The following is an 8,994-nucleotide window of genomic DNA, read 5'->3' on the forward strand; positions in this document are numbered from 1 at the left end:
AACCATCATGAATCAGCCCGCCAAAGACATCTGACAAAGGGCGTTTGTTCGCCAAAGCACACACAGAAGACGCGAGGGTCAACTCCAAAGAATTATGTAAATAATAGCACCAATAAATATAAATAAGATAATAGCCACTTAGGCTTATAACTAGGGATAACATCCTAGGGTTGCATATTTCCACAAAGAATATAACGACTGTAAATCACAGTTAACATGCATCAAGTAGAACTAACAAGTATCAAACACACTCATCATGTAGTCAGATCAGCATAAAACCCGAATAACGTCACTCTGCTTGGCGACTGAACAAACCGACAACGTCACTCTGCTTGGCGACGGAACAAAACAACAACGTCACTCTGCTTGGCGACGGAACGAAACAACAACGCCACTCTGCTTGGAGACGGAACAAAACAACAACGTCACTCTGCTTGGCGACGGAACAAAACAACAACGTCACTCTGCTTGGCGACGGGACAAACCAAAGGTATTGCCACTTATAGGCTGGGCACCTCGAGACGGTCGTAACACTAGCCTCGTGTTTAACCATTTCTGCTCGGGCGTCGCTTATCACCTTTGGCTATAGTCAAGACGGTACAAACTCTACATGGTTTGACCATTTCTGCTTGCTATGACGAACATCAACAGGCACGATACAACTCTACATGGATGACCGTTACCTCCTGTTGTGCCAGGTATAGTCAGGACCGATCCAACTCTGCATGGCTGATCGTTACTTCCGGCTATACCGAAGTACTCTGCTTGGCACTTCATCACGCATATGCACGGGTGCAACCACTCACGATGACTCTTCGGGTCACCAATGCTCTCACGAAGTCTCACGCTTCAGTGAAGTTTCATGCTCTCACAAGGTCTCACGCCTCAGTGGAGTTCCATGCTTTCCACAAGGTCTCACGCCTCAGTGGAGTATCCCGCATTCAAAGGGTCTCACGCCTCAGTGAAGCTTCATGCTGTTCACGAGGTCTCACGCCTCAGTGAAGATCCATGCTTTCCACAAGGTCTCACGCCTCAGTGGAGTATCCTGCATTCACAAGGGCTCACGCCTCAGTGAAGCTTCTCGGCTCATCCCTTGGATGGCTATCAAACTGCTCAACGAGCGGAGGAGTACCAACATACTCAGAACTTACCAAACTCCTCAACACTTGGATCCGACGACACTCCTCGTTTTTCCAAAACTATGATTTGACTTCCAATGCCTTCCTTCGAGGTTGTTATCATTACTTAAAGATTTTGAGGTTATTTAAGGTCTTATGAATTTTCTTTATAAAATAGATTCCCTTTTGTCTTATCGCAAGTCTTATACATTTGCAGGATCTCCCAATCCCAAGTCGCTTCCAGAGGAGGTCTCGATCCACTAAACAAAATTAAGGCCCGAACCTCGTTCGTCCTATCAAACTTTCTCAAAACTCTCAAAATAAAATCGGCATGACCTGCCCGCTTTTCTCACCGTTCAGAAACTCAGATTATAGTGCAAAAGCAGAATTAACTCATCATAATCAATCAACATGTCATATGTCAATATCTTAAGCAATAACCACATAGCACCTAGCATATAAGGCATGCACCACACATCCTAGATTACCCACATAGCACATAGCATGTAAGACAATCTCAAAAACATTCAGTAGATGAATCATCTACATTGTCAGCCGAAGCCTCAGAAAACATTTTCCAATCACACACAATTACAGTGCATAAACAGTAAACAATGTCGAAAACATCGACCCTAAGCATTAACTAGAGATTCAGTGAGAAGCCCTCACCTGTAGATTCTCCAGGACGATCTCCTAACACTTGTTCACAATCAAAGGCTTGCTCCTCTGGGAATTCCTCAAAATCACCTTTAGAGCAAAACCACAGAAACACTATCAGAATCTATCGAAAACTAAGTTATCGATACTTACTAAGGTTACTCGAAGTAATCTATACTCTAAGGTACGATAATCTAGCGCGAAAGACAAGTTTTCAGAAAAGGAAATTTTCCTCCTCCTCCCCTATAGGGCTCGGCCACTTTTGGTAATTGTGGGGCTCGATTTTTCTTCGATCAAACTTGGTTCCTATGCTTTCATAAGCCGTAACTAAGGGTATTCTGAACTCGGAAAAATTATCGGATCAAAAACTGTCGCAGGGGTATTTTGGTCATGATTTTTAACTTAGGATTTTCAAAACTGAAATCCCAAAAATAAGAGTTTGCAGGGACGTCACCAACGACGTTTATGACAACTAATCCTACTAGCACTAAGCTAAGGCGATAGTTTTCAGCCTAAAGGTTGAAGCTTTACACCAAAAACTCCAAAAATGGGTATTTTAGGCTCAAATTGATTCCGGCGACATAACGGAAAATCTAACCCGGCAGAAGTGATCTTGGGCACATATAGAAGAGGTTTAGAATCAGAAATGAAAGATTCGGGATAGTTTTGCAAAAACCCATAAACTATCAGCTCAGAAAACTCTACAGAAAAGCTATGGAAAAAGCGATCGGAGGTAAGGATTAGCGACTATACCTCGAAACCTTGAAGCAGCAACTGATTAATCAACGATCAAACAAGGATTGAACAAAATCTTCTTCTCCTTCTTCCTTGATGAACTCGCGGCCTTGAGATGGAAAATGGAGGAGTTTTGTGTTTTTTTCTCACTTGCTTGCTATATATAGAAAATGGTAATTCGCGGGAAAATGAAAGTTTCGCGAATCTGATTTTTCCGGCATCATTCTCCATGAATTCTAAGATAGGTTTTGGCAAAGGAATTCCTAAGCTAAGAAGATGTCTCCTTGTATTTTTGGCAACTAATGCAAAGTCGGTGCAAAGTCGGTGTAAAACTATTTTACCCGATAAGTTGCTTTTTGCATCAAATGTCGGAATGGAAAACTTCCTTCTGAAGAAAGATTGAAATCATCAAGAGAAATGGGTGTACGCGTGTAGAATATCCATTTGAAGTTCTGAATAGATAAAATCTTCATTGTCGAGAAATTCTAGGGTTTTGAAATACCAGGGATTCGGTTTCGGCAAACTTCCGATGATTGGAATCGGACGTTCGTAGATCCTAGAGTTTCGCCTCGAAACGATTGTGATATATGGAAAAAGAGAAGTTCTAACATTTCTCTGAAGATTTTTGGAATTAACTTCCGTCGTGCCTAAAAGTGAAAATTAGCTATATACTAGGGTTTCGGACCTAGGTTAAGCGTATAACGATCGTGCTATAACTTAAATCGACTTCGATAAAATCCTTTGACTTTTCCTGAACTTTCTCCTTCATAAATCTATTCCATTTGACAAACTCTTGTTCAGGTTTCCTTTCACAATACATCAACCCTAATCGTGAATAAGATTTTATTCACTAAGCATAAGCTTAAAAACTTGGGTCTTACACAACTCAGAATTGAGGCCTCCTAAAGAGCATTGAAGCTTCAACTGTTCAGATAGCTCTGTTCTATATGCCAGATTATCAAACGCTTCATGATATTCCTCCAAGTTTCCTTGCTGCGTCAATCGCTTGAGTTCCTCCATCGGGGACTCGAATTCGACGCCGAATCGTGTTCGCAACGCCGCCGCGAACTCAGGCCAAGTCACTCTGCACACAGTGCCTTGATCCAATCCTTGAAACCATCTGAACGAGCTTTCATCTAAAGCGATGCTGGCGATGGCGACACGCTCTGATTCCGGAGTTCCACCCAACGCGAAGAATCGCTCACACTTCGCGATCCAAGAATCAACGTCTTCCTTGCTGAATTTCAGAAAATCTAACCTCATGAGACGGGTTGGCATTCGATAATCACCGTCGCTTGCCGTTTTGCTTCGCCGCGACGAAGCCAGATCCGTAACCTGAAGCCCAATTCCACGCATGGCTTCTTGGAATCCATTGAATTGCGTCTCGAATCGGAGTTCCAGCTCACGCATGTGACGCGCGATGCAGGGATCCATGGCAGCCATGATTCGTTCCTCAGCTTCACGAATCGAACTCTGGAATCGTGTTGCTTCAGCCATGGCGGTTCCGAGAATCGAAGGCTCTAGATACCAATGTTAGGGAAGAAACCAGAGAGAGAGAGAGATAGAGAGAGAAAGAAGATTCAGAGGAAAGAGAGAAGTTCATTCATCAACAACATGGTTACAATTCATCAATTAGCAGCTCTTTATACTTCAACTGCTTCACTAACTTCTCTAACAACTTTCCTAACTTCCTAACAAACTCTAACAGCTTAACTACCAGCTGTCTAACTAACTCTAACAATCACATTCGTAACAATATAATTGAAATTGTATAATCTATTAACATGTAGCCATTTACAATCGGAAAAGAAAAAATAGTAAAAGTTGCTAAAAATCCAAAGTAGTTTACTTGGCTGCAACTCTTCACAACACTCGTGAGTCATTTCCCACTCCCATGTTTGTTGTGTACCTTGCAACAATCTGCTTATACACACAATCCTCTGTAATAATTTGAAGATAAATATGTCAAACTGGTTTTGTCCTTGGTATGCGAACTGTATATGATATCTCCCGCGCAGTTCATAATAATCATCAAAGTTGTGTAGTCCCTCATTAGAAAAACACTTGTATAGATATAATCATGTTCTGTGAACATTGACCGCCATTGTAAAAAGATGGTTTTTTTTTATAAACCAAATAAGGAGTTCTAATAATAAAAAAGGACATCAAGAACTGGTTAGGACAAGAAAAGAACCACAAATTGAATAAAAGATGATAAGTCAGTTGTAATTGACTCCTAGAACATAGATGCATGTACCTTCATATCAATTCTGGAACACAAACGCATACCTGCCATCGTGAGGAGTAGCTTAACAAAGTAGCTGAAACAAAAGTAACTGAAATTAGGGGGAGCTGAATGAACAAAGAACTGATGAGAAAACACACGGCAAAGGTTTCAATTTATAAGCATAAACCTGGGTGTGCATCAAATCAACACAGCTGTAAAGAAGATTGAGGGGGGAGGTAGGGGCCGTAGGGCGTAGGCACACAACGTGTAAAGCAACGTGACCAGCTGGTTTTGAGAGCTTGCAGGTCCCTACGAAAAGCATTCAGTGTAGCTATAATTTTGACTTATAAGGGTATTATGGGTATGACGATGAAGATGATTTTTCTAAATTATAAATATAAACTTCTGTTTCCAAAATTTGTAGTGTAACGACAAACTTTTTTTTTTACCGGAAAACCGTGTTTTGGTCCATGTATTAGTCATGAAGTTGCAATCGCATAAGCAGCTATTTGGAAATGTTAAAACTACACATAATAAGATAATTATTTATAACCAAATATTGTGATACACTTCTACAGGGAGGAAAACTTAATGAGAATGGTGTTTTCAATTTTGTAAAATGATAAGAATAGCGAGAAGCTTTGAAATCCCATCAAGAAAATTCATTTTATAAGTAAAGTTGCATCTTTCTGATGAAAATCTAGCATTTTGTATCATGACATTAATTTCCCTATATTTTATGCTCTCATTTTCCCTTTCCAACTAACCATATGTGAAGAGGGAAAAGTGTAGCATAAAGGGGACTTGTACATGAGTATCAATGTGAATCATCTCTGCAAACATAAGTTTCTTCACAGTATTTTAAAACTCAATCATAATGCACATATGGTAAATGCTTCTAAGTTCTAACCAAAACAAAAGAAACCATCCATGAAAAGAGCCTCATGACTAATAGTAATTTTCCTGCTCCATTAGAATAAGAAAAAATTGACTAAATTGGAAAAGCAAACAGATCCGCTCCCAACCGTGAAATTTAGTGACTGTTCTTATTCCGGTCTCATATACCTGAATTGCAGAATGACATACTTAATAACAAAAATTAAAAATAATTTCAATTTAACAAACATTGATGTAGTTGATAACTATCCCAGAAGCAAATTCAGCTACACTAACTAACTTCCCAGGCTCCTAAAACATCATTTTTCAATTGCAAAGAATGTGTAACAGTTGAGAAACTAAAATCACCATAACAATCCAATTTAAAATTGCATTGAGCTTAACGTAAGACTCTAGGTAACTCAACTTGGATTATAGTCACCCCGAACATTGAACAACTTATGTGACTGAACTAACCAAGCATCTACATGTAAGAATAAGAAAAATCCTTGCTATTAGAGGGAAAACACAACCATAATTAAGGTGACTGAAAATATACATATGCTTATATTTGAATTAAAGTCACTGCACTATCAATTAAACCTTTTAGTAATCAAAACTCATGTAGCACATGATATATACAATGTTCTCACCATCTCATGCACCTGACATTTCTTCTCCTAAAAGTAGTGTGGCAAACATTTCCTTCATCAATTCAGATTCTGCGTAAAAGCACAAGGAAAGATAACAACTAATGATGTCTTACATGAAGAGGTAAGATAAAGGAATTTCACATGTTTCTAAGTGATAACCTCTTTCATTATATTGATTAAATTGAAATACAAAATCTAGGAACAATCTTGACTAAAATTTATAGCCCAAAAGATACCAGCTGGTGGCTTAGAAGGCATTCTAGCTCCTTCACCAACCCACCTTGTGGTGTTTAGTTACTAAAGAAAAGTGATTGAAGTATTCCAAAACATGGTTATGGTTCAAAATGTGCTGCATCAAAATTATAAACCATTCTCCTAAGTCCTAATTTATGCAAATGTAGGATGAAAATGTGATTATCGGATTAGTCTTCCCTTTCTTTCTATGTCATTTGTACAAAGTAAAAGTATATATATACATGTCTTCTGCAAGTTTAAATTCACCATTTGATAGGGTTCTTTGCTTTGCTAGTAGTAATTGTGATGCCCAATTTGAAGGACACGACACCAGTGGTATTCAATGCCAGTGGTAGGAAGATGACACCATATTGGTTAAATGTAAATATGTTTTAAAATTCCTCCCCTCCCCTTTGAAACCAAATAAAAAATGGATTAATTCCCCTCCCTTCCCCTCCTCTTAACCAAACATGATAACATATAAAATCCCCCCCTCCTAAGAACCAAACACACCCTTAGTTTTAATGAGTTACCAGCATACTATCACTATCAAGAAAATGAAAACATGTACATGCTCTTAATAACTAACATGACAAAGTAAAATTTCAGATTTCAAATGAGATATACTATCATACCAAACCAAATTTCAAAATAATGACATTCAACAAAATAAAATACCAAATAACATGTATATTAGCAAACCTATCCAAAATGACATTTAAGCATAATCAAAACAAACCAAAGCAGAGGTCATGAGCACAAACCTATTCTTGGTGAAGAATTAACATGCAATGACCTCTCTTGCTTTAGACCAAAAAGCATAAAGCAGAAACAACACTTGCTTTAGACCAGAAAGAGGGAGCCCTTCACGAAGAAGTACCACAAGCAGGTGAGCAGCGTATAAGATCAATTTATAAGCATAAATTTGGGCATGCATCAAATCATGCCAGCTGGATCCAGTTGGAGATTGAGCATCGATTGCAGAACCCTAACACTACCCTAGCTACAGAGGTACGGTTAAAGGAAGAAGAAAGATAACATATCATAGGCAGTCAGAGGAAGACAAAGAACTTGTCTCAGCTCTGTGGCATAAGTGCCTACGCTATGGACCCTAGATTTGCCGCGTGAACAGTGTTAGGGGAAGAGGAAGGATAGCGGCAGAAACTCTTGATGCTGTCGTGAACTGGGCTACTAACAGAGGTAGCTATTACAGAGGTAGCTACTTCAAGAGGATGATGAAGTAGGTGAAAGGCAAGCAACAAGCTATCCCAGAAATTAGGCTATGATCTCAGGAACAGACGCTAGCCTACGGGAAGAGAAAGAAGAGATGGTGAAGAATAGCAGTGAAAGGGGCCACCATATAACTCAATAGGCCCAGCCCACTACTCTCTTGTAACAAAAAAAAAAGTTGGTGCATGAACAGTGATTTCAGATCCTTCAATTGTAGGATAGAAGATGAGTAGCGAAAATAATGTCTCATCGTATACTACAAAATATTTGGGGTATGTTTGAGATTTTACCGGGGAATGGGTAACTTATATGGTTTTTTTTTTTTTTGAAGGTAAAGTAACTTACATGGTTGGGCTAAAGATAATTGTAGGTGAAAGGCAGCGTTCGAATTCTAAGGAAAATAATTTGTACTAATTTACTAACAACTAACACTTATCTAAAAAAATGTTGGAGATTTTACCGCCAATTAAAGATTTTGAAATTTACAAATTTTTTTTAGATAAGCTTGAAATTTACAAATAAGTCATTGGGTCCAACCACATCTCCATTGATTAGTTTGGGTCTCTTCTATTTTTTGAGTTGAGGTATTCCTAGTATCTCCTTATCAATTCAATTTTGCTTACCAAAAAAAACATCTCCATCATAGTGCTGATGAAAAAAACATCTCCACCATAACTAACCATGAACAACCTTTCCATCGACTATCAAACAACAAGTCAAAATCCACCACCTAGTCTCTCCATGCCGAACACCTGCAGTCCAAGGTTGATCAATTCAAAACGACAACCTCATTGGCCATTGTCATGAACCAGGTTGATGTTGTAATCGCTACTATCACAAATATGACATCATTCCTCCCCACTGTCACCGACCTCAAACCCCGTCGCGCTCCTCGACATATGATCAATCTCGAACCATTGCGAGGTGACCCAGTTCCCGTCAGAACTATATCCTCCATGATGAGAGCTATGTCAGCGTCTCCTTGCTATAATAATGATTCAACGAGGCCTTCTTTTTCTCTCGCAGCTAACATGATCATCAAGTTCAACATTTGTCATAATTGTCTGTGTAATCCAAAGTATCAGAGACCTATATAGATGAAGACATACTTGTGATTTATCATGCTTTGGGAATAAAATTCACAAAACCACAACAATAAATTGAAAATAAAAATCAGAAGTGTTATATCCAAGAACATAGAGATGAGGTACGGTACCTAAAGTGAAAGGATGGTGATGTGAGAATATAGAGAGGGTAGGAGCGT

The 8,994-nt window shown here is 39.0% G+C and overlaps 1 protein-coding gene across 6 annotated transcripts; it reads right to left on the minus strand.

Annotated features, from left to right (window-relative positions):
* Window positions 1-3,137: 3,137 nt before the first annotated feature.
* On the minus strand, window positions 3,138-4,902 carry LOC130712097 (uncharacterized). 6 transcript variants are annotated; one of them, XM_057561935.1, is made up of 2 exons: window positions 4,800-4,902; window positions 3,138-4,450 (listed from the first exon to the last, which is right to left on the minus strand). In XM_057561935.1, the coding sequence occupies exon 2, from the start codon at window positions 4,005-4,007 to the stop codon at window positions 3,354-3,356; it is 654 nt and encodes a 217-aa protein (XP_057417918.1). In that variant the 5' UTR covers window positions 4,008-4,450; window positions 4,800-4,902; the 3' UTR covers window positions 3,138-3,353. The 6 variants fall into 6 exon arrangements, with proteins under 6 accessions (XP_057417918.1, XP_057417916.1, XP_057417917.1 ...); XM_057561933.1 differs by having other exon boundaries at window positions 3,138-4,595; window positions 4,768-4,901; XM_057561934.1 differs by having other exon boundaries at window positions 3,138-4,595; window positions 4,800-4,900.
* Window positions 4,903-8,994: the final 4,092 nt, after the last annotated feature.

Source organism: Lotus japonicus, chromosome 4, assembly GCF_012489685.1.
Source record: "Lotus japonicus ecotype B-129 chromosome 4, LjGifu_v1.2".
Lineage (NCBI taxonomy): Eukaryota > Viridiplantae > Streptophyta > Magnoliopsida > Fabales > Fabaceae > Lotus > Lotus japonicus.

Excerpts from the sequence above, each read along its gene's own strand:
- LOC130712097 (XM_057561935.1), bottom strand. The coding sequence starts at position 4,007 with ATGGCTGAAGCAACACGATTCCAGAGTTCGATTCGTGAAGCTGAGGAA.